The 25,873-nt window shown below is 42.9% G+C and overlaps 2 protein-coding genes across 5 annotated transcripts in view; both read left to right on the top strand.

Moving 5' to 3' along the window:
• The window catches only part of PPIH (peptidylprolyl isomerase H), a 19,792-nt gene extending 13,605 nt beyond the window's left edge, over positions 1–6,187 (top strand). For 2 of the 3 annotated variants that reach the window (XM_017541768.1, XM_037743175.1), the window contains exon 10: positions 6,013–6,187. The gene's annotated coding sequence lies outside the window, so the exon portion shown is untranslated. Of the gene's footprint in view, positions 1–5,155; positions 5,471–6,012 lie in introns of those variants that run through there. The other variant, XM_037743174.1, reaches the window with a different exon arrangement.
• A 4,795-nt stretch (positions 6,188–10,982) lies between these two features.
• YBX1 (Y-box binding protein 1) lies at positions 10,983–25,616 on the top strand. 2 transcript variants are annotated; one of them, XM_017541766.1, is made up of 6 exons: positions 10,983–11,511; positions 12,182–12,245; positions 21,791–21,824; positions 24,484–24,573; positions 24,905–25,207; positions 25,460–25,616. In XM_017541766.1, exons 1-6 carry the CDS (start codon positions 11,346–11,348, stop codon positions 25,592–25,594), a joined length of 792 nt encoding a protein of 263 aa, XP_017397255.1. In that variant the 5' UTR covers positions 10,983–11,345; the 3' UTR covers positions 25,595–25,616. The 2 variants fall into 2 exon arrangements, with proteins under 2 accessions (XP_017397255.1, XP_017397256.1); XM_017541767.1 differs by lacking the exon at positions 24,484–24,573.
• Positions 25,617–25,873: the final 257 nt, after the last annotated feature.

Raw genomic sequence — 25,873 nt, 5'->3', positions numbered from 1 at the left:
CAGCCTGCAACCCAAGCAGAACACATTCCTCAGGTGGCCATTGTACATTCCAGAGGCCCTCTAGACCAGGACTGCCCATGGTCTGTGATGATGGAAAGGTTCCAGATCTGGGAGGTCCAGTATGGTAGTTACCAGTGCCATGTGACAACGAAACACTTGAAATGTGGCTGGTTCATCTGAGGGACTAAACTGTTAAATTTTTATTTATTATTTATTATTTATTTTTATTTTTTTATTGATAGAACTATGCTGTAGTTTATTACATTTAAATTAGGCCAGATATGGTGGCTCACACCTGTAATCCCAGCAGTTTGGGAGGCCGAGGCGGGTGGATCTCTTTAGGTCAGGAGTTTGAGACCAGCCTTGCCAACATGGTAAAACCCCTTCTCTACTAAAAATACAAAAATAAGCTAGGCGTGGTGGCACATGCCTGTAGTCCCAGCTACTCTGGAGGCTAAGGCACAAGAATCTCTTGAACCCAGGAGGCAGAAACCTCTGCCGAGATCATGAGCCGAGATCATGCCACTGCACTCTAGCCTGGGCAACAGAGTGAGACCTTGTCTCAAAAATAAATAAGTAAATTTAAAAAATAATAAACATAAAGAGCCAGTTGTGGCTAGTGCTACTGTACTGGACAGCAAGCTCTAAACCTAGCAACTCAGTCTACTTGCCCTGGCTTGCTCAGAACTGAATCTCGTCGTTAATACTAGGGACACTATAATTAAAGCAGTTAACTTACATTGAATTCTTCCTATGCCCACATAATGACCTAAGAACTTTACTTGAATTATCACGTTTCACTTTACCAAAAATCCCTATCACAGGTTTTAAAGTGTTAGGGAATCTGGGTGGCAGTCTAATGCAAAGTGGTTGGTTCCACAGATGGGTGCCCTGTTTTGCGTTTCTGAATAATGTGATTTGGGAAACATTAATGAAAAGAGGAGATTAATTTCCCGGGGAACAGGGGTCTGGAGGGAAGGAAGGTGGTATTTTTAAGCCCTATTGGGTAGTATTTCTTATATTTTAATGTGCATATGGATCTCCAGGAAATTTGTTATAAAATGGTGGTTCTGATTTGGTGGGTTTGGGTGGGGGGTAAGATTCTGCATTTCTAATCAGCTCTCAGGTGACGCTGATGCAGACTTTGAGAGGCAAGGCGATGGGGAGTAAGAGTCTATCTTTTCATTGAGAACTTGCCATATCCCAAAAAAAAAGACCAAGAGGAAATAATCTCTTGGTGGCACTAGTCCAGCAGGAATCCATTGCATTCATATCAAGTATCACCTAATCCTGCATTTGAGGCCTTGTGCCGAGACACTGGGCATATGTGGTGAAACAGCGAGGAAGGCGATAGATGTCACTTGATCAGTTCTGCCTCCCTATGGAGCACTTCTTTCCAGAACCTTTGTGTTTTGCCTTCCTAGGTTCTGACTTTGGTTTTAGTGAAAATGACGTTTTCTGTACAACTTTTTTTTTTTTTTTTTGGAGACGGAGTTTCGCTCTTGTTACCCAGGCTGGAGTGCAATGGCGCGATCTCGGCTCACCGCAACCTCCACCTCCTGGGTTCAGGCAATTCTCCTGCCTCAGCCTCCTGAGTAGCTGGGATTACAGGCACACGCCACCATGCCCAGCTAATTTTTTGTATTTTTAGTAGAGACGGGGTTTCACCATGTTGACCAGGATGGTCTCGATCTCTTGACCTCGTGATCCACCCGCCTCGGCCTCCCAAAGTGCTGGGATTACAGGCTTGAGCCACCGCGCCCGGCACAACTTTTTTTTTTTTTAAACCAAAGTCTCACTCTGTCATCCAGGCTGGAGTGCAGTGGCACAGTCTCAGCTCACTGCAACCTCCACCTCCCTGGTTCAAGCGATTCTCATGCCTCAGCCTCCTGAATAGCTGGGATCAGAGGCGTGCACCACCATGCCTGGCTAATTTTTTGTATTTTTAGTAGAGACAAGGGTTTCACTATGTTGACCAGGCTGATCTCAAAGTCCTGACCTCAAGTGTTCTGCCTGCCTTGACCTCCCAAAATACTGGGGTTACAAGCGTGAGCCACCGTGCTTGGTCTGTACAATTTTAGATACAGAAACCTTGGTTTTATCTCAGTGGATTCTGGGAGTTTTTTGGTTTTGTTTTTGTGTTTTTGTTTTTTAAACAGGGTCTTACTCTATCACCAACACTGGATTGCAGTGGCGCAGTCACAGCTTCCTCAGTGAATCCTCCCACCTCAGCCTCCTTAGTAGCTGGGATTATAGGTGTGCCCCACCACACCCACCTAACATTTTAAAGGTGGGCTCTCTGCTGGGCGAGGTGGCTCACACCTGTAATCCCAGCACCTTGGGAGGCTGAGGCGGGCGGATCACAAGGTCAGGAGATCAAGACCAGCCTGGCCAACGTGGTGAAACCACGTCTCTACTAAAAAAATTAAAAAATTAGCTGGGCATGGTGGCACGCTTCTGTAGTCCCAGCGACTTGGGAGGCTGAGGCAAGAGAATTGCTTGAACCTGGGAGGCAGAGGTTGCAGTGAGCTGAGATCATGCCACTGCACTCCAGCCTGGCAACAGAACGAGACTCCATCTCAAAAAATCATAATAATAAAAAATTTAAAAATTAAAGAAAAAAGGTGGGGCCTTGCCATGTTGTCCAGACTGGTCTCAAACTCCTGAACTCAAGCCATCTTCCTACCTCAGCCTCCCAAAGTGTTGGAATTACAGGCATGAACCATTGTGCCCAGCTCTGTGAAAACTTTTTATGATAAATTTGGTTATGTATAGCATAAAGAACCTTTACTGTCAGGATTCTCCTGCTGTAGACTGAATGGGTTCTTTGCTACTTACGTATACGTGGGAGAGGGTGGCACCTCTGAGTTCTGGCAACTCTGCTGGTCTGATATGCTGCCCTCCTCCCTGTGATCCCCAAATCTGGTACCAATATCAAGTGGTAGAGAACTTTCCTTAATTCACTGTTGCCTAAATTCTCCAACAGATAATATTCATTTGGGGGCACTAGTTAAAGCTTCGAATTCCCAGATCCCTTCCCTGGAGTGTTTGATGGAGTGGCTTTGAGGTGAGACCCAGGTTGTTATGTTTGTAACAAGTATCTCAGGTACTTCTTTAATAGAGAAGTGTGGGAAACACTACTTTCGTTAGTGCCGGGATGACTTTTACTTTAATATTTGAATCTTAGAAAAAAATATATAATTAGAACAATACATAATTTTAGTTATCACAGCTTACAGTGAGGCAATATTGAAGTTCAAATAGTGATTAGCTTAAAAAAGAAATTGTACCTGTGGATGATAGATATCGTAACAGTTGTGAAAGTGCTATTCGAATGACTGAGGTTTAGGAAACACTGTCTTTCATTCTGGAATTACCTGTAGATATGAGACATTCCCATAGGGGAAGATTAGGAAGGATGTGTTGGTGGCAGTTGGGCTGGTCCTCTATTCATTCCACCACCAAGCCCAGATGAATTAAGATAGATCCCACGCTGCATATGAGGCTACAGATTTGAAAAACCCAGTTCCTTCCTTCAAGGAACTCAGTCTTTTGGGGGAACTGACAATTACATTACAATAAGGCACTGTATTGGAGGTTTTAGAACAAGGTAAGGAAAGCAGAAATGCCCTGATCTTCCCGGAGTGGTTGGGAAGACTACAGAAGAGATGATGTTTCAGTTTAGTACAAGAAAGAATATAACTTGTCAGTGGCTAAAACTGAGGAGGGCATTCCAGGCAGAGGGAACAGCCTCTGCAAAGTCACAAAGGCAGGAAACAGTAGGAAGTATAGAGGAAGCTGCAAATAATTCAATTTGACTGAAGCAGGAAGATATGACAAGCAAATGGTAAGAATGTTGGAGAGAGGCCAGGGCCAGTACTAAGCTTAACAGTTCATATGTTATCCTGAGGCCAGGGGCTGACTTTCAGACATGCAGTATTTTTTCCCTTCTGGGGAAGGAGTCCATTATGCTCCTGAGATTCTCAAAAGGGGCACTGACCCTCCAGAAAAGAATCAGGCCAGTAGGAGCCACTGAAGGATTTTCAGCAGAATATTGTAGTTGAATTTTCATGTTCAGAAGATGACTCTGGCAGCATTGTGGAGGATGGGCTGGAGGCCGGGGAGGAGTCCACTGCAGTAGTAGTCCAGGCAAGAGGAAAGAGGTTTTACATGAAAATATGTGTCTGGGGAGCACTGGAGATTTGACAGCAAATATTTACATGCCTGCTGGGCATGTGACACTGTTTGTTCCCTGTCCTGAAACTCAGAAGCTCTGCCAGCTGAAAAGCCCAGGGAGGAGAGAATGTTTGGCTCCAGTCCAGTCCAGAACAGTCCAAAGGCAGAGTTGCTTGCCTTGCAGCCAGGTCTTACACACATAGAGGTTCCATCCTCTTCAATGGAATACTATACAGCCTTAACAAAAAGAAAGAGATAGATCTGGATGTGTTAGCAAGATTTCTAAGGTAAATTAAGTGACAATCAAGATGTAGTAATTTATGCAAGCATGGTACTGTTTATTTTGAATAACTTTCAGGAATCTCTGCAGTGATATATAGCAGACTGTTGATAATACTTCTGCCGAGCAGAGATAGCAGAGAGACTTTTCAGTTGCCTTATTTATGCTTGAATTTTCTACATTGAACATGTGTCTTAGAACAGAAATACATCCTGTTTATATGTAGTTTTAACTAATCCTAAATCCTCCCAGCACCTCCCAGGAGCCTGCCCACAGCTGTGGCTAACATCAGTTATGAATCCATCCCTGATCCCTCCATCTCCTCTTCCAGGTCTAACCTAGTCAGTGGCTCCCACCTGGGTGCTCCCTTGGTTCATCTCTCCATTGGGGCATTGAACACGCTGTATCACAAATGTGTTGGTCTGTTTTTCCCTGGACTGAGAACTTCTTGAAGCAAGGACCACGCTGACTAACGTAGTGCCTGGCCTGACAGAGCTTAGGTCCTGGCACACCATGCAACTTACAAAGTACATTTATATATTTTCATACATTTCTTGGGGGCCCACGGTTAAACTTCAGTCTGTGCCTGCAGTACAATGCCAGTACTCATTGTTCACTGAAGGAAGGGGTGGCTGTGTTTGAGGAATGGCAGGAGGAGGGGGACAATAGTATCTGAGTGTACTCACCCTGTTCTCTGAGTATAGCTTGCTCGACTTCAAGGCCATAAACCAAGAGTGTGGACTGCCCTTCCTCTCTATCCTGGGACCAAAACCTGCCAGGAAGAAGGATTGCTCTTTGTTCTGGACATCCACAGAGAGCCATCAGAGTCTGACAGAAAGGACAAAGGCTTTGGAGCCAAGTAGACCAGGAAGCCCCACCACTGTCTAATTCTGTGACTTTAGTCAAGCCATTAAACCCCTTGGCACCCTACTTCACTCCTTTGCATAATTAGATAATATATTATGCACAGAGTTGTGAAGGGCAAATAAATTAGACAGTATGCTTGACCATAAATGTTACTTTATTTCTTTTTGGTTCTTTTGTAATATACTGCTCAACTTTGCTCTGGGGAGCCAAAGGTCTGACCTATGGTGAAAATCAGACCTGTTCTACCCTTTTGGGAAAAGAGGATTAAGAGTGTAGAGAATAGCTGGGAGTGGCCAGGTGTGGTGGCTCATCCCTGTAATCCCAGCACTTTGGGAAGCTGAGGCGAGTGGATCACAAGGTCAGGAGTTTGAGACCAGCTTCGCCAATATGGTGAAACTCCATCTCTACTAAAAACACAAAAATTGGCTGGGGGTGGTGGTGGGCACTGGTAGTCCCAGCTACTCAGAAGGCTGAGGCAGGAAAATCGCTTGAACCCGGGAGTTGGAGGTTGCAGTGAGCCAAGATCACACTGCTGCACTCCAGCCTGGGCGACAGAGCCGGACTCCATCTCAAAAAAAAAAAAAAAAGAATAGCTAGGAGCATTGTCTCTTATGGGATGTCCCCTTCCAGTTCCTCTGAGGTGCTTACCTTCCCATCCCACACTGACTTCCCTGTCTCTGCCATTGTAGGCCTTCCCTTCCTCTTGGTGGTGTTCTTGAGTAAGATAATCTGGACTGGCTCTCGTGTTTGCTTCCCTGCCTGCTGCTGCCCCATTTGATCAAGAGACCCTGGAAGTATCAGAGATTCAGAATCCAAGATTGTCTTTAAGTTTTCATCTGTAAATAAAGTTTTTTTGTATGTGTATGTTTTTTGGTTTTTCTGGTTTTGTTTGTGTGTTCTTTTTAAATGGTTGTAATAGCCCTGCCTGCTCACACCTCAGCTTTAGCCAGGAGGACTGGCGCTCCTCAGAGGCCAGCATGGACCAGAGCCCTTTTGTTGTGTATTGTTGATGGCTCTGACTTGCAAGCAGTTGTAGTAAACCTAACTCTCTTGGATTAAAGCTGATGGGCAAAGAAGCCAAAGCCCCAGGACTTTACAGTACTACTTGTTCCAGGGATGTTCCCAGTAGGTTCAATTTGGTTAGTTCTGGATGGAGCCCGCGGGGAAAGGGTCACTAACTTGACCTATCTACCTACCTCAGAACATCCTTGAAAGAGTCAAATAAGAGAGTGGATATGAAGGCAATTTGTAATAAACAGTAACATGCCTTAGAAAATGTTCGTTTGGGGACTGGGTGCAGTGGTTCATACCTGTAATCCCAGCATTTTGGGAGACTGAAATGGGCGGATCACTTAAGGCTAGGAGTTTAAGACCCACCTGGCCAAAATGGTGAAATCCCATCTCTACTAAAAATACAAAAATTAGCTCGGCATGGGGCATGGGCCTGTAATCCCAGCTACTCTGGTGGCTTGAGGCACAAGAATCGCTTGAACCTGGAGGGGGGAGGTTGCAGTGAGCTAAGATTGTGCCACTGCACTCCAGCTGGGTGACAGTGTGAGACCCCATCTTTTTTGAAGAGGCTAAGAAGAAAGTTCCCTGATGTTTCTTTCATGAGGCACTTTCTGGGTGTCCTTTCTTATTTGCTTTCTCCTGTCTTGTGGATGTGGATGCCTCATAACTACCAGCAGCAGGATACTGCAGGAGCAAAGGTAGCAAACAGCTGAATTCTATGACAATAGAACTTGGTTAAAAGTGTTGTTTCAGTGTATCAGATGGCAAGGGAGATGTTGATAAGGGCCCTACAGTAGAGACACTTCCAACTCTCTAGCCAAGTAAACATACTTCAGAGGACATTGTAGAGAAAGTACTGTCATCTAGTGGAGGAGAGATTTTTAAGTAACTATCTAGGGATTGTAAAGAGATGGGAAGGAGGATGAACAGCTGTGATCTGGAGCTGACATTCTTGTGATGGGCTGTTCAGCTGAACTCCCTTACACCTGGCACCTACATTCTATGCCAGTCTCTGTCCTTAGGCCCTGGAGCTGAGTAAGATGTGGCCCATACTTGTGAGAGGCAACAGGACAGTTTCAATGCAAGGTGGTATTAGAGTGTGAGCCCTTACATTTGGTCTGTTTTGTTTGTTTGTTATTTAATATAACTGCTGTTGTCCCCAACTCCTGGAAGAGGTGAGCTTCTGGTATATAATAGACACTGAATAAATATTTGTTGCATGAATGATAGTGGTATGAGAGGAAGAGGGAAAAAAAAGGCTTCTCAGAAGAGGTGATGCTTGAGGTAAGTATTGACAGGCTGGAATTCGCCAGATCAACATGGTGGTGAGGACTTTCTAGGAAGAGGGAATTATGTTCTTAGGCCACAGTCTGTTAGAGATGGGCGGACAAGGTAAAAGTTATTTTGCAGAGAAGATACTTGAGATGAATCCCTTGCCCATCACATCACTTAAAGGTAGGCACTGGAATTTGTACGGTAGCCACCATGGACACCTGGGTGGTATGAGCTCCCAGGATGGCAGGGGGGCTGTCAGAGCTCTAGAGTGACACTCTCCCGCTTTGGAACAGGGGATGAAACTTGTCATGAACTGTTGGTACGGCTTGTAGAGAGGTGGCTACAAGAAAATTATTATTATTTTTTGAGACACAGTTTCACTGTGTCACCCAGGCTGGAGTGCAGTGGCAAAATCTCAGCTCACTGCAACCTCTGCCTCCCAGGTTCAAGTGATTCTTCCGCCTCAGCCTCCCAAGTAGCTGGGATTACAGGCATATGCCACTATATCCAGCTAATTTTTGTACTTTTAGTAGAGATGGGGTTTTGCCATGTTGGCTGATCTGGTTTTGAACCCCTGCCCTCAAGTGATCCGCCTGCCTCTGCCTCTGCCTCTGCCTCCCAAAGTGCTGAGGCGTGAGCCACCGTGCCTGGCTGCAAACTAGTTTCTTAAACAGCTCATCCTCAAGCTCACTGAGCAAGAAGAGAGAGCTGAATGAAGTAATTGGATGAGTAAGTAATGATACTTTTTAAAGTAACATAGAAAAGACAGATGTTACACAATTTGTATTTTTGCTTGAGAAGCCATCCTTTCAAAGCAGTTACATAGTGAGGTTGCTCACTTATTCTTAGGGGTGCTGCTGCAATGTTTACTAAGTGCCTTTGTAACTGGAGAAAAGCTTTCAAGCCTATAGGACATGCTTTTAAATGGCCTCAGTGTTGGCAGAACTGCCTTTTGAGGAAAGATTTTAACATTCAAAGTCATCTGGAGCTGGAATACATGAATAGCAGCTGTGGAATCCATCCACTCTCCATACACATTGCTGCTGCTGAAAGCCTTTTTCACCTGGATAACTGGCACAGCTGCCCAGATGACCTTTCTGCTGCCAATACCCTTTTCAATTCATTTTCTAAACCATGTCACTCATTTAACAAATGTTTGAAGGTATTATGTGTCAGGTACTAAGTTAGATGCCCAAGGAAGTCACGGTTTGGTGGGAAAGATTTAATTAGAGCAATACAGTGTGTTAGGATGGGAAGGATTCTTAACCTAGTAGCATCTGAGCCAAGACCTAGAGAATGAAGAATTAATCAGCAAAGAGGAAGGAGAAAGGGCAGTGTTTCATGTAGAATCGTATGTGGTACTCCAAAGGAAACAGTGCCTAAAGGACTCCACTAGATGACAGTCCTTTCTCTACAATGTCCTCCGAAACATGTTTACTTGGCTAGAGAGTTGCAAGTGTCTATACTGTAGGGCCCTTGTAGTATTTCACCATCTCCCTTGTCATCTGATAAGTGGAAGCAACACTTTTAACCAAGTTCTATTGCCATAGAATTCAGCTGCTTGCTCCTCTGCTCCTGCAGTATCTTGCAGCCAGTAGTTACGAGCACCTGCAAGGTTGGACAGGGAATGCAAAAGAGACTCTAAGACTTCTTAGAAGTGAGAGAGTCCAGTAAACCACATTAAGGAATCTGGACTACCCTAAGGGTAATGGTAGTCACTAGAAGATTTTAAGTAAGACAATGTCACGATCAGATAGATGTTCTCAAAAGAACTTTCTGGCTGTTGTGGTGGGGAATATTAGAATAAGAAGGAGGTAGAGGTGTGGTTAGGAGCCCACAGCACTGCTCTATGCTAGGGGTCAGCCGGCTGCATTCCGTTTTTCTGTGGCTCATGAGCTAAGAATACGAATGTTTTTTTTAAATGTTTAAATAGTTGAAAATATGTAAAGATTCGTGTCATGTAAAAATTAGGGCTGTTTTCAAGCTCCAAACCTGAGTAGTAAGTCAAAACCATATGGTCAGCCAAGCTTAAATTATTAACTATTTGGCTCTCACAGAAAAAGGTTTCCCTACTCCTTGCTCTAAGCAACTGATGATGATGGCCTAGAGTAGTGGCAATAGGAACGAAAAGACTCTGAATTGACATTTACAGAGTTTGGAACTGACTCAGGACGGCCTTTAGGAGGTGGAATTGACAGGCCTAGACGGCACTGGTAGGGGTAAGGGATACTGCATTGGAGTCTTACTGAACTACCTGACTTGCATTTCCCGAGATCCCACCTCTTCTCGCCTGTACCCTGTGCGCGGAGTCAGCCCTCCACCTTCTCCCTGCTTCCACTTCCAAAATACTTACTTTTTTTTTTTTTTTCTTTATTTATTTTTTATTTTTTTAAAGACGGGGTTTCACCATGTTGGTCAGGCTAGTCTTGAACTCCCGACCTCAGGTGATCCGCCCGCCCTGGCCTCCAAAGTGTTTGGATTACAGGCGTGAACCACCACGCCCGGCCCAATACTTCGTGCTTTTGCAGCTCTCGAGTATTTCCAGTGCTCGCTGTTTAAATTCCTGCCGCCATCAGCAGGCAGAAACTGACTCGCGAACTATTCCATCCCCAGCCGATAGTAGACGCTTAAAAAAGAACGAAAGACGGTGGGTGGAGGACTTCAATAACATCAGGTGGCAGCCTCAATTTTAACGTTTGTGAAACGTGGATAGTAATCCTTCTATCACATGGCTGTTGTCGGAATAAAACGGAAAAACCAAACAGGCTAGCTTGTTCAATTAAATCTGATTTGTGGTCAGTAGAAAAAGACATGAACACTCGAAGACACTTTTATATTTATATATATATGTACACACACATATACATACATACACACATGTATGCCTGGTAAAACGGATCAGAAGGCAGGTCCCCAGAGAACACACCCTCGCCTTAAACATGCTAAACATGCTGAGCCCAGGCTGTCTGAGCCTGCGTGGTCCCTCCAAGGTGACTGCTCCGACAAAAGCGTAAGCTCCTCAAACGCATACGTTTAAGGCAATTCCAGAAACCCTCGGCTGTGTCGCCACAACACAGCCATTAAAGAAAAGATGACTCTATACCAGCAGTAATGTTCTCAGATCACAAGGACTGTATTTGGAGCAGGGAGGGAGGGAAGCCTTGTCTTTACGAAGGGCTAATACGTAGTCGGGCCCCCTTCCAATCCCGGGTCCGGCCGGGTAATTCCTGCCCAGCATTCGGGCGTGCCTTTTCTTCAGCTGGGACACAACCCTGAACGTGGGGCCCGCCAGCCCAGTAGCTGCCTCGTGGAAGTCACGTTCTCTCTGCCCGTCCTCTCGGGTACTCTATGGTTTTTGTGGCCGACTACTCTAATTCTAGTTCCGGTCTCTATGGCGGCCGGCGGAGGCAGGAACGGTTGTAGGTCGGCTGAATTAGCCGCCAAACGGCCAATGAGAGTGGAGGACTGATAAAATATTATCCAGTAGAAGTCAGGAATTGGGGTCAGGTGGGCAGATTGACAGCAGCACTGGCCAGTTAACAACGCCTAGGGCGGGTCGATCGTAGGGCTTATCCCGCCTGTCCCGCCATTCTCGCTAGTTCGATCGGTAGCGGGAGCGGAGAGCGGACCCCAGAGAGCCCTGAGCAGCCCCACCGCCGCCGCCGGCCTAGTTACCATCACATCCCGGGAGGAGCCGTAGCTGCCGCAGCCGGCCCCAGTCACCATCACCGCAACCATGAGCAGCGAGGCCGAGACCCAGCAGCCGCCCGCCGTCCCCCCCGCCGCCCCCGCCCTCAGCGCCGCCGACACCAAGCCCGGCACTACGGGCAGCGGCGCAGGGAGCGGTGGCCCGGGCGGCCTCACATCGGCGGCGCCTGCCGGCGGGGACAAGAAGATCATCGGTGAGGGCCGGACGGGGACGGGGGTGGGGCCCTCGGGCAGCCTGGCAGCGGAACCGTTAGCCTGAGCAGGGCGAGCCGGCGGGCGCGCGGCCGGCGGGGACCGACTCCGCGGCGCGCGGCCGCCCCTCCCCCAGCCCCCCAACTCACCCTCACGGGGGCCCGCCCGGCAGGCGCGCGCGCGCGCTGCCTCCCGCGCCCCCTGTGGACCCCGCGCGGACGCGCGCCCCTCCCCCTGCGGACGCGCGCCCGCCAACCGCGTGTGCGACGGGGTCCCCTCCCCGCCGACCGGCCTCGTGCGCTCTGGCCCGCACGCCGTTGTTAGCGTCTCCCCCACCCAGCTCTCTTCCGCGTGTGCTAGGAGGGCGCGGCGCACCGCCTACGCAGGCCGGAGTGGGCCGGGGCGGCTTCCCCTTCCCTCACGTGCTCTCCGCCCGCGGCCTGCGCACACACCCATCCTGGGCCCGCTCCCCGGGCCTGCCCTGGAGCGCCCCGCGGCTTCAGACTCACCCACGTGTGCGGCGGCGGCGTGGCCCGGCACCCGGGAGGTGGAGAGAAAGGGCTGTCAGGTGGCCGCGCGGGCAGCGTGCGAGGGACCGGATACCGAAGCCGGGCGGGTTTGGAAGAGGATAGGTGGTAATCGTGGCTTGTTTTGCTTTGTTTTCTTTTCCAGCAACGAAGGTTTTGGGAACAGTAAAATGGTTCAATGTAAGGAACGGATATGGTTTCATCAACAGGTGAGCTCCCGGGCCCTGAAGCCTCCATCCCACCGTCTCGCTTGTTGCCTGCTCTGTCGGCTTCTCAGCGCTTGGGAAGCCCCAATCCACAGCCCTGTTCTGAAGGGTCAGAAGGGCGTTTACTACCTCTTGTGTATTAATGTGATTTTTTTTTTTTTTTTTTTAATATATATTCCTTGACGACTGGAGGGATTTATGGATCTAGAGAAGGTCTTTGTTTTGTAGCTAAATGTTAATTTGAAGCCAACTTCAAAGGCTTCGTTACAGTACAAAGCAATTTAAAAGGCAAGCGGAGTGAATGACCCATGCCTTAACAGGGTAAACGGGAAACTACGGTCCTGTACATTTTTATCCTTGTTATCCTTTTCTACTTTATTGAACTCGGTGTTTGAGAGTGTGATCCACTGACATCGGATATTTACGCCTTGTTAACATTTTGAGGGTAAGATTTGACTTGTCAAGTATATGAGGTTTTGTCACCTTTACCGAGAAGTTGTGTTGCCTTTGTTTCACCTTCACTGTAATACCTTAGATAAATCTTATAAATGTTATGTTAGCACCAGAGAGAACCTGTTTTTATTTGCTCATAGAATAAATAATGTATCTGCAAGAAAATGGTTCTTTGCTTTCTTCAGTTCTTATTTTTCATTCTTCCTTGTCCTAAAATCATACAGATTAAATCGATTTCTATTAGATCTCTGGCTGTAGCCTATTTAGAGTGGCCATAGTCCCTGGTAACTTGACATTGTTGTTCTTGCTTGAAGGCAAAGCTGCAGGCTTCATCTTTAGGACTTATCCTTCGGGTTGCTGCTGGTAATGTGCAGTACACTGGATGCCATGGGCTCCCTTGTGAGCCTGGCATCATTTTCAAGATGGCTGCCAAGGCTAGTAGTGCAGTTACATGGTTGTAGAGCCCTGAGTATGCCAATAGCAATCTTGGCCTTATAGGTATGGTACGTAGTGCCATCTCAGCATTCTCTTAGTGTAGAAGACCTAAGCAGATGATTAAAAGAACAATTAAGAATGTTTGTGGAACGGACAACAAATAGACGAAATCAAGCTTAAGGACAGACATAATCATCGCTTGATGAAAAACCGTTCATTAATCAATCATTATTGTGGAAACACTCAGAGTAAGAGATAAGCATTTGATGGTCTATTCTCTACTTTTGCAATTGTGGGAAAACGTTTTGTTTCTTCCAAAATCTTAGGATTTTCCAGCCTTCTATGCTGTTGCCACTCTTGTGGCTGAAACTACGTTTTTCATTAATTTTTTGATAATGGATTATTAGCAAGGAAGGAAGGGAATGCTTATATATGATTGGTATACTGATAGCTTTTTAACTGATCTCTCTGAACTTATTAGTGTTTTAGTTTGTATTTCTGTCTCCGAACTAGTCTAACCCTTAAACCAGTGGTTTTCAAATTTAAGTGTGCTTGCCTAGGTCTGGGTACATTTTTAGCGAGAATGATAATGTGGGCCATACCTTCAAAATCACTGCTTTTAACCCTTGACCCAATATAATGGTAATTTTGGTGTGCAGATTTGCAGCCTTTTCAGTGGATAGATTGCAGTTTTGTTTGTATTTAAGAAGTTTTAGTGTGTGCCTTGTTTTGCTGCATTTTAAGTGGCATAGGTTATCACATTTTAAAAAATCAAGTTTTATCCAAAATAAGAGTAATTCTTTATAAGTATTTCATGAGGTGCCATTCATTGAATGTTCTGAATTGGAATCAACTCAATTGGTCATCCTCCAGGGCAAATTGTGAATTGGCTTTTGATGGTCTTTTGTTTGGACTATCCTAACCTTAATTATTTTGTTAAATTGACTGGTTAAAATGTTCTTTATCCTTCTGAACTGGTTGTTTTAATGATTCTGAGACTTTTTGATAAGATGGTGTAAAATCCGACTCTAAATAAAGGGAAGGTTTGCTTTAATTAAAGAAAATATGTGTTAAATCAGTTTGGAAGCCAGCAGTTGGTTCTATATGTAGTTCATGTAGTAGAACAAATAGACTTGGCTGGAGGCACCTGGTTCTTAAGAGGGAAGGAGACAGACTGACACATTACATGTGCTGTTTTCTGTATAAAGGAGAGGGTGTAGTATTTGGGATGACTACTGAGACAACTTTTAATTGCAATTTTTGGGTGCGCTGGATTATATATTCTAGAATTGTGAGATTTTGTTGTTGTTGCCCAGGCTGGAGTGCAGTGGTGGGCTCACCACAACCCCCACCTCCCGGGTTCAGATGATTCTCCTGCCTCTGCCTCTCAAGTAGCTGGGATGACTGGCATATGCCACCACACCCAGCTAATTTTCTACTTTTAGTAGAGACGGGGTTTCTCCCTGTTGGTCATGCTGGTCTTGAACTCCCCATTTCAGGTGATTTGCCTGTGTTGGCCTCCTAAAGTGTTGGGATTACAGGTGTGAGCCACTACACCCAGCCACGATATTTTGTTATTTTATGTAAATTTTTTGTCTTTAAAAGACAGATAATTTCATTGTAAATGTGTTTATTCCAGCCTGAATTACCACCTCTGAATTGTTACAACCTTGTTAGAGTTGATTCATTAAAGGGCTTCTCCCTGATGATTATATTTCGTAGAAGGTGCTAAATAACCTGAGCATAGAGCTTTTCAAAATAGCGAAAGTTTTGGCTTTGTTAGACTATGTGATCAAGAAATTCTGAGAAATTCAATTGAGTTATTCCTTTGTGAGCTGTGTCTACAAAAGATAATTGGAGAATGTGACTAGAGGGGTTTGTTAGCTCCTCCCCCATCACTGTCAAATTTTATTAGTGGTTGAGGATTGACCCAAATTCACCAAAGATTACCATAAATTGATAACAGTTTATAGTGACCAGAATAGGAATATTTTTGTTCTAGAGTATTAAAAATGTTTAATATTTAGAGCAAAGGTTACAAATTTGTGACCTACTGGCTAAAACTACTCCCAGATGCTTTGTTTGGACAGTACAGTGTTGTTAAAAGGAATTGGGATTAATTACTAACGTTATAATTCAGGCGGTAACACCAAGTAATCCAGGTTATTATATTAAGATCGGAACTTTAGCTAGCTTTGGGGGTGTGTATTTCCACATAAATAAAAACCACCTGGCAGTATTTTCACCGCATTTAGGTGGGGTATGCCTTTTTTTTTTTTTTCTTCCGGATGGCCTGTCATGCTTAGTTGTCTTAGGTTGCTGACTTCCCTTCACACCTGGCCTTTGTGTATGCATTTGAGTTTATTACTCTTGGTCTAGGAAGATGTAATAAACCAAGCTAGGGAAAGGTTTAGCTGTCTCTTTTCAGTCATGCCTATCAGGTTTAGTATCCCATTGGGGTGGGGGCTCCCTTGTGGGGATTCCATGTGTATATAAAAGGTGACTTCTTTCAAACGTTGGTGAAAATACACGTAGCTAACAAGTATTTATACTAGGGTCTATTTTAAATCCTTAAGATGAGCCAAGTCACTTAATCTTTAAAAACCTTTGATGTAGGCCAGGCTTGGTGGACCATGCCCGTAATCTCAGCACTTTGGGAGGCCAAGGCCGGCGGATCACTAGGTCAAGAGATCGAGACTATCCTGGCCAACATGGTGAAACCCATCTCTACTAAAAATACGAAAATTAGCTGGTGCGGTGGTGCACGCCTGTAGTCCCAGCTACTTGTGAGGCTGAGGCAGGACAATTGCTTTGACTGGAGAGGCAGAGTTTGCAGTGAGTGGAGATCGCGCCATTGCACTCCAGCCAGCCAACAGAGCAAGACTCTGTCTCAAAAAAAAAAAAAAACCTTTGAGGTGTAGGGACTATCACTCTGTGAGGCACAAAGAATTTATTACTTGCCCCACCCCCACCCCATAAGCATATCTGATAAGTGGCAGTCAGGATTTGATCTTAGTTTTCTGACTCTGGAGTTAGTGTTCACCAACTGCTGTTAACGCTATCTCTGAAATAGACCCTAGCCATCTTCAGTTTGATTGTTCACATAGTTACAGGTAATTTCTTAGGGTGATTATTTTTAGAGCCATTGAAAGACTCTTAAGTGATCAGAGTATGTCACTGGGGCTCTTGTGTGCTAGCCAACTCCTGGCTCCCTACATTTGAAAAGCTTTTGGCCTTTCACTATCTACTTTGTGAAGTTTAGGATTGTGAAAAATTCTGGTTTAGCATGTAGGTCAGCTTTACAAATAAAAGGACTTGCTTAATTCCTAATACTGGGAGGCAAAGAATTAAAGGAGAGAAGATTACACCATATCTCACTGAATCTTTTTTTTTAATATGGCCTGCAAGGTAAGCATAACTGCTGCCTTCTTCTTTTTTTTTTTTTTTTTTTTTTTTTTTTTTTTTTTTTTTTTTTTGTTTTTTTTTTTTTTTGAGATGGAGCCTCACTCTGTAGCCCAGGCTGGTCTCAAACTCCTGACCTTGTGATCTGCCTGCCTCGCTTCCCAAAGTGCTGGGATTACAGGGGTGAGCCACCCCTGGCCAAGGGTGTTTAATAGAGAAGAAATACAATGATAAGTGGGGATTATTATCTTACAGTCATCTGCAAGGCTTGGGAATTGATATCTGGTTGCTTTAGGTTATGGAGCATATAGATGCTAAATCCTGGAGTTTTTATAACCACAGGATTATAAATTAGTGTATGCAGTTAAGTGAATTAAAGTGTTAGACTGGCTTGGTATGGTAATCTGCAACAAAGTAGAAGAATAAGAGCATTTAGTTATGGATAAAGTTATGTATGGTAAGTCTTATTTAAGGCAGTATTGTGGATTGGCAAAAAAAAAAAAAATTAGCCTATCTTTTATGTGGATAGATAATACAGCTAGAATAAAGATAGTTGTGTTTTAGGGATGGCAGGCAATATGGTGAATATGCTGCAGTAGCATCCTTGAGTTTGGATGGATTGGGCCATGGAAAGCAAATGCTGGAATTTATGGTCCCAATGGCATGCAGACTGTCAGGCAAGCTGTAATTGTCTTTTGAGTTATTAAAAAGTTTTCCAGGGAAGTTACATTTTTTTGACTTTGTTTTCGTGTTTTGAGTTGCATTTTGTCTGTTTTAAGACCCTGACCAATCTGGATAGACTAGTATAGGAGAGGGTGTAATTAGATTTTAATTTAAAAAACTACCTAATATTAGTAATAAATGCCCAATAAATACTGAGAAGATTTGAGTGCCTACCTTAGTAAGTTATTAAATGTTTAGTATAGTTTTTCTCATTTTGCAGGTAAAAAAGCCAATGAGGCTTTTAACAAAATGTTTTGGCATTAGGGAAAGCTTAAAGACTTTTCTGGTTACAGAGCTGTTAATAGTTGAATCAAGACTAAAAATCTAGCAGGGCATGGTCGTGCACACCTGTAATCCCAGCTACTCATGGCTGAAGTGCGAGAGCTTGAACCCGGAAGACAGAGGTTGCAGTGAGCCAAGATTGCCACTGCACTCCAGCCTGGGCAACAGAGTGAGACTCTCCCAAAAAAAATAAATGAGTACTGTTTTTTTGTTCTTGCTTGCTTTCTTAGATCTTCAAAGGGGTTAAATAATGTAAATATTGCATATATTTCCATTTTTAACACCATATTTGTTTCCATTTTTTTAGCAATAGAAAATGATAAAAAATGTTTTCTCCAATATAATAATACAACTGGGAAATATTATAGACAGTCATACTAACCCAATGAATAAGATTCACAAGAAGCAAAATCTTTTGGCGGGGGTGGGTTCTATATTGTTACATATATACAGGGCACCAGCACCAGAACCAAATTTAGAGGAATACTTTTTATTTCTAATTAAAAGAAATCAGTAGAGGACAGTCCTCTGGCCTGCAAGTCTAATTGTACATATGTATGTTTCACACTATGCAGGTGGTCAAGAAGAATACAAAGAAATACTTTATCCAAATTTGGAGTTTAGGGCCTGATTGTCCTAGCTTAAGCCTGTAGGAACTTGACAGCTTATTCATACCTCTCATCTTTAGTCATGGTTTTATTTCTCCATCCTTTTCCTCCTTAACTACTCTGTGCCATTTAGACTTGAAATTTTCTTTTTGGATTATCTTTACTACTGTATAACTTTTATTTTTAGAATATTCCTTATTTCTATAAGTAGATGGGGGAGCTAGAGCTAGAAAAGGGTCAGTTTCAGTGTTAATTTCCCAGCAGGCACCTGAGAGCAAAACTGAACAGAAAAGAATATTGATAGCTAGCAGAGCAGTGACACCTACACCCAGAAAGCTGCACTGCAACTGTCTAATACATGAGGCTCTCCTTTGTTATAACTCTTCCAATTTAAACTAGAAAATTCTGACTGGTTGCAAATTCAAAGCAGATCCATACATTTAAATCACTGGTTCAACAAATCACTCTTTTTAATGTTAACAATATTTTTATTGTAATTGATGTTTTTAATAAATACCTTGAGCTTGAGGCCTTGGCTATTCCTTTTGGAGTACTGTTTTTTCTGTCATGACATTGATCAGTGAACTATATTGCTTTCACATATCTATCTTTGTACCCACAAAACACCTTACTGTTTTTGCAGGAGTGACATTACCATGCGTGTAATCCCAGCTTTGTACTTTCTCTGTTCAGAGACAGGGTCTTGCTCTGTTGCCCAGGATGGAGTGCTATGGCATGATTAGAGCTCACTGCACCCTCAATTCCTGGACTTAAGTGGGAGCCCAGCTAATTATTTTTTTGTAGATACAGGGTCTTGCCACATTGCCCAGGCAGGTCTCAAACTCTTGGCTTCAAGAAATTCTCCTACCTTGGCATGCCAAGTGCTGGGATTACAGGCATGAACCACCACACCAGCCTAACTGGTGTGCTTTTTTTTTGAGACGGAGTTTCGCTCTCGTTACCCAGGCTGGAGTGCAATGGCGCGATCTCGGCTCACCGCAACCTCCGCCTCCTGGGTTCAGGCAATTCTCCTGCCTCAACCTCCTGAGTAGCTGGGATTACAGGCACGCGCCACCATGCCCAGCTAATTTTTTGTAGTTTTAGTAGAGATGGGGTTTCACCGTGTTGACCAGGATGGTCTCGACTCTTGATCTCGTGATCCACCCGCCTCGGCCTCCCAAAGTGCTTGGGATTACAGGCGTGAGCCACCGCGCCCAGCTGGTGTGCTATTTTTAAGAAAATCGTCGTTTTGGTAAAATTTTCTAATATTCCTTTTATAACCCTGAAGTAAATTCATAAACTACTTTTACTATTTTTTGTTGCTAAATATGATGATAGTGATAATGTGAATACCTGTTTGTAACTACATTAGAAGGCATAACAGTCAATGCCACCACAAAATGGATTGATAAATGATGTATTATCCAGATACCATGAGTAGCATTATCAATAATGAAAAATTCTCCATGGAAGCTGCATTTTTAGTGAATTTAATGCATGTTAAAGCAGTACAGAAATACATACACGACTCAGATAATAAACAAATTTACATTCTATACCAAATCTTTGGATAGTCTTCCAGCAACTGATACCCCCACTTCCATTAATGCAAATAGTGCTCCCTATCTTTGGAAAAATTATATATATATATATATATATATAATTTTATTTTATTATTATTTTTTTTTGAGATAGAGTCTCATTCTGCCGCCTAGGGTGGAATGCAGCGGCTTGCTGCAACCTCTGCCTCTCAGATTCATGCAGTTCTCCTGCCTCACCCTCCAGAGTAGCTGGGACTACAGGCACATGCTGCCATGACTGGCTAATTTTTTGCACTTTTAGTAGAGACAGGGTTTCATGATGTTGGCTAGGCTGATCTCTCAAACTCCTGGCTTCAGTGATCCTCCCACCTTGGCCTCCCAAAGTGCTGGGATTACAGGCATGAGCTACTGCACCTGGCCTGGAAAAACTTTAAGTGCTCTGCAGGGGGATTTATTGCCCCCATTGAAAATCACTATTCTAGACTTTGCCTGCCTTTATTTTTCATCCTCTACCAGTTTTTTATTGTATTTCCCCTTAAAGCCTTAGAGTTTGAAATTCAGTCATGCTGGAGAGCAGAACTAATAAATGATGGCTGTAATCTGTTTTTGTGGTGCCTGTGGAACTATGGACAGATGGACATTGTGTACAGCCATCATTTCCCTAGGCATACCTAATCACATAGCTTGAAAGTTCAGTTTTCAGTCACTTGCCTCAAGTAACTTTTACAGTCTTCCTGTTCCGTTTTTTTTAAATTATCCCTTTCCCATAAGTTAGAAATGTTCATATAATAATCCAAGTTATTGTTATACCTGAACGAGTTTAAACAGAAGCACCATGCTCTGAGTTTGTTGAGAGTCCACTTTTAGTGCCGGCCCTGTTTCTCAGAAAATTGATCACAAAGATACCAGGTGTCTCAGACCACAAGCTTTCAGAACAGAATGCCCTACATAGCTCAGGGTGGGCAAAATGGAGTTAGCAGGATTATTTAAAATGTATTCATTACAGTCAAGCTAGGGTATTTCATTATAATTCACAGATCAGAATTATAATTTTTTTTTAAGACGGGGTTTCGCCATGTTGGTCAGGCTGGTCTTGAACTTCCGACCTCAGGTGATCCACCCGGCCGAATTATAATTAATTTTATGTGGATCCTTTGCATGTATTGCTCCTTAGTTCAGCAAGAAGCTAACAGTAAGCCAGTTTGTCTACTTCATTATAATCTTTGTTCCCTTTCTCATTAAACACTAGAGCTACTATTGAGCTTTTTCTCACTGACCTGATGGAATAAAGAGGGCGAGGCAGGATGCTACAGGCCTGGAAATCCATTTTCTCTCCAGTAGTGGTTCTTGCTCCTAGTATTATCACCTTAATCCCAGTCTCCAGGCTACAAAGTCAGATTATTCTCCACTTTCGACATCCAGTTATCCACACAGTCTTTCTCATTTTGCCTCAAAAAGAGATCTCAAATAAATATCTTCTCATACATAACCCCTTGGTCTGAACCTTCATCAGTCCTGGTCTGGGCTTGTGGAGTAGCTTTTTTATAACTAACTGGTTGGGCTTTTCCTACATTCAAACATATCTTATCACCCAAAGTCCACAGTTAACATTAGGTTTCATTTTTTGTATTGTACATTCTTTGAGGGGAGGGGGCATTCTGCTCATTTTTATGATCTCAAGGAAAGTTGGTAGTTGGAAATGGTGAAGAGGAAATGATTGAGGATAAAGTGAGAACGTAATTACTACTTCTGTTGATAACCATGCTCTAGAGGTAAGAGGAGGGTGTGCTAGAACGGTTAATGTTTAATAGGATAAGGAGGGGCAGAACATGTTGCTAGTCACTGCTATCCTCTTAATTATGGCTCAGGAGGTCACACTTTAATTTCTTAGTTTGGGGGGGGGCGCTATCTTACAGGTAGTGAGGTTACAATTATTTGCAACAGCTGAAGTCCTTAAAGCAGAGAGCATGGTTGCTTGTGTCTTTTGATTTGCCAAATTTCCTGGTAGCTAGTTGGCAGCCAGAAAGTCTCTGAGAAAATTAATCTTTGGCAACATGAGATGTATTTCATTTTCTGACTTGTTCAACTTGGTTCTGTCTTGCAGGAATGACACCAAGGAAGATGTATTTGTACACCAGGTGAGTGCTTGTGTAGATACTTGCGCTTCTGATTCAAGGATTGTGAGAAGAAAAGGTTAGATGTTCTCAACTTTGGTTCCTTGTGAAAGTTAAGTCCAACTACCAGTTTATTTACTTAACTACAGGAGTAGTAGTAGCATGCTTCAAATGTATACATTGAAACATTGTGTTAGAGTCCACTTAATTCTCCTAGACATTTCAGATTGGAATTTTGTTAACAGCTGTGGCTTTCTCAAATGTTGAGTCAAACTCATTGCACTAAATATTTATACCTAATCTCAGATGAACAAATTACTCCATGATTCTAAAGTTGAACACATAATGTTGCTATAAATACACAAACTTTGGCAAGAAGCTTTCAGAGCTTTTAGGTCTACCTGTAGGGACAAATCTCCATAATCATGGGTAAATAAGGTAGACCTGCAAAACAGTATTGCAGTGAATACTCGAAAAGTAGCGTAGAGAGCCTTCTACTTATTCTAAATCACTTTAAATTTAAAAAAAAAAAAAAAAAACCTTTGGAGAGTTTTGGCTGGCTTCAAAAATAAAAAATCATCACTAGTTTAAGGTTAAATGAGAGGCAGTGTGACAAGGTTGGCAGCTGCTCGTTAAATAATTTTTAGATTGGCTTCCAGTGTTTTGGGAAGAGAACATTGTTAACATAGGATGAGTACTACATATTGACTTTCTCCTCAAATATCATTTAAGGAAAATGGACATTCAGGAATTAAGAATACTGCTAAAGTAAACCACTGCATGAGGTATGTTAGTACCTCAAATTTACGTATGTTACAGACTGCACTGAATGTACTTACCTTCCCAGATATGAAATTGGTAGGAAAAATACTTGTGTTCAGTTTTCTTACTAAGACTGTTGGTATTGTCAACTTGTATTAAAACTAATTTGAGACCCTAACTACTTTTTTGTACTATAATCCAGAAAGCAAAAGACCTAATGTCAATTTCCATACTCAACATTTAATTAGATACTACCTTACATGGCAGCATGTTTCTCATAGGAAGGACTGTCATGGGTTGGTGCTTTGTAGCTCACTGAAATATCCTATACAGCATTCAGTGACAATCAAGGAGGAAGCTATATCAATTTCTAGTACATCTAAAACCCAGTTGGTTAGTTTTGAGTCAAATGTAGTTATGGAAACATTTAAATTCTAAATGCAAATAAATACAAGACTACTTCAGACAAAATGTTATTTAAAAGGAAATGTTTTATAGAATTGGCATTCTTATTTGGGTGAACACTACTTACCTCTTCCTTTATTCCTCTTCTGCATGTTCAAAAGAATGTGTGTGTAGACTTAGGAAAAAGAGACAGCAAAGTTTATCAGTCTTGTTGCCTGTTGGCAAACCCTAAGGTTGGGGTTGGGGCAGGGGGTGGAGATGTTGATGAAAATAAAGACTTGGGATTTCAATTATCCATACTTCTGCTATCCCCTATGACTGCAGGTAATTGATAGTTGGCTATATATGAAAGGTATGAAAATTATGTGACAGTTTAGATGACAGATGAGATCAATTATTTAACTCAACTCACCCAGTTGTACCGATTCACAAGGTGTCACCAATATGCTTTCATTTTTTTGGGGAAGTGGTTTCTTCATGTAGTGTTTCTTGGGACTTTGGCTGCTCTAGTCTTAGTGGTGTGTCAAGGAGACTGCAGTTCTGGGCAGCTTCGCTTAATTAGCCTCAGATTCGTTGGTTGTCCTGCTTCCTCTGCAATGGGAATGCATGAGTGATCCTGTAATGGATATAGCTGGGATTTGTAATGAACATGGATTTGGAGTCCCAATACCTGGGTTTAGAAATTCCCCTTACTTCCTGTGTGACCTTGGGCAAGTCACCTAACTTTAAAGCCTGTTACATTATCTGTAAAATGAGATTAACAATGCTTCACATACCCTCTGTCATAATGAAATTGAATAGGTAATAAGTGAAAGAATGTTGCAAAAAAAAATTTTGTAGAAACATGAAATGTTACTCTTCCTCCCTTCTCCTAACAGTCTGGAGAAGCAGAAGCAACAAGTCTCTAATACAAGATTTATTGAATTCTGGGGAGGTGATAACTAACAGTTCCATGCAGTCGGATAATATAAAGAATGACATAGTTAATACATGCTAATTGCATTTCCACTGAAGTATTATCAGACAGATTGGAAGGATTTTGGTTGACATTTGTAATTGAGTTTGGTATGGTAACACAGGGACAAAGTTGGTTTGGTCAGCTTTGAAGCATGCACAACCAAACTTGCCTGTCATCTAAACTGACCCAGTGTGGGGCCACCTTCTACTATTAAGTGCAGTCTTTAGGGGATAGGTGGATATCCTCATTTGTTTAAAGTTACATATAACGCATTTGCAAAAAGCAGATTTTAAAATTTGTCTGTCTTAAGTGTTAAATTACTCATTTTAGTTTTGTGAATAGTGCTAAAATGCTGGGGCCTTGTACGATTAGAGTATTTTGGTTGAAGTTGGGGATAGCGTGGTCCCCGCTTTCCTAACTTTATTGATGGTTTGGTCTTATTTAAAGCAAATCTTAAGTGTATATCCAAACTAAAATAATATTGACTCTGGTACATTTTAAATGAAAAAGCACATTATTCTCCCCTGTTAATCTATTTTTGGAATGTGATATTACTAGACTGCCATAAAGAAGAATAACCCCAGGAAGTACCTTCGCAGTGTAGGAGATGGAGAGACTGTGGAGTTTGATGTTGTTGAAGGAGAAAAGGTGAGGATGCTTTTTGTGTAAAGGTTTGACTTCAGTATGGAAATATTTTGGAGGTCTCATCCATTAGGATGGTGGCTCTAATGTGGATAGATATGTTCAGGTGACCTCATGAACATAGGTGCATCAAGCCTAATGTTCTGGCAGCAGTTAGAAAGCAATCTCTTCAGAACAGTGAGGAACTGATATTTAGTCATTGCTATGCACCCCCAGCCACACAAACGCCCTCCCTCCTTTTTTTTCCTTAACTTCATTTTGTTTTTTGCTTTGTTTGAAATTTGTTGAAAGTGTTCTGATTTCCTTTGTCACTATCAATATGTAATGGCTTTTGTAGGGTGCGGAGGCAGCAAATGTTACAGGTCCTGGTGGCGTTCCAGTTCAAGGCAGTAAATACGCAGCAGACCGTAACCATTATAGACGCTATCCACGTCGTAGGGGTCCTCCACGCAATTACCAGCAAAATTACCAGAATAGTGAGAGTGGGGAAAAGAACGAGGGATCAGAGAGTGCTCCCGAAGGCCAGGCCCAACAACGCCGGCCCTACCGCAGGCGAAGGTTCCCACCTTACTACATGCGGAGACCCTATGGGCGTCGACCACAATATTCCAACCCTCCTGTGCAGGGAGAAGTGATGGAGGTAAGTTTCGTCATCAGCAACAGCAATGTGATAAATTCTGGTAGGACTGTTTAGAGCAGTTAGACTGTTAATCTATGGAAAGTACCTTTGATTCCTAGTAAGACCAAAAAGGATTAATTTGTAGTGGAGTCACAATTACTAGATGGTCTGTTTTGTTTTTGTTTTTGTTTTTAACTCAGATTTGGATTTATCTCATTGCGTTTTTTATTATGTTACTGATACAGTAGGCTTGATTTCCATTATCTTTTTCAGGGTGCTGACAACCAGGGTGCAGGAGAACAAGGTAGACCAGTGAGGCAGAATATGTATCGGGGATATAGACCACGATTCCGCAGGTATGGTTCACATAAACATGTTTCTATTAAAATTTCCTCAAACCTTTGTTAGGACTCCGCACATCATGCCTCTCCTGCAGACTTCTTGACTCATTTTTCTGTTAACACTTCACGTTTTCTTTCATCAGATGCCTAAGTGCTGAACCTGAAGTCAGTTATCTTTGAGAATATATTCTTTGAATCTTCTTTGCTGGCACTCGTTAAAAACAGCTTGTATAGATGAGGTCTGCTTTATACATAATTTTTTTTTAATAATGAGGGTATGGAATTTCAAATTTTCTGTCCCCGAACTGATAAGAGAATATTTTAAACCACGTCTTTTAAACCTGCC

The sequence above is a fragment of the Cebus imitator genome, unplaced genomic scaffold, assembly GCF_001604975.1.
Source record: "Cebus imitator isolate Cc_AM_T3 unplaced genomic scaffold, Cebus_imitator-1.0 Scaffold136, whole genome shotgun sequence".
NCBI classification, from domain to species: Eukaryota; Metazoa; Chordata; class Mammalia; order Primates; family Cebidae; genus Cebus; species Cebus imitator.
The sequence above is the reverse complement of the archived record's forward strand: the minus strand, read 5'-3'. Positions and strand labels throughout refer to the sequence as shown.

Coding starts and splice junctions, on each gene's coding strand:
- YBX1 (XM_017541766.1), top strand. CDS start 11,346: ATGAGCAGCGAGGCCGAGACCCAGCAGCCGCCCGCCGTCCCCCCCGCC. Junction 24,574..24,904: donor ATGTTGTTGAAGGAGAAAAG/GTGAGGATGCTT, acceptor TGGCTTTTGTAG/GGTGCGGAGGCAGCAAATGT. Junction 25,208..25,459: donor TGCAGGGAGAAGTGATGGAG/GTAAGTTTCGTC, acceptor TATCTTTTTCAG/GGTGCTGACAACCAGGGTGC.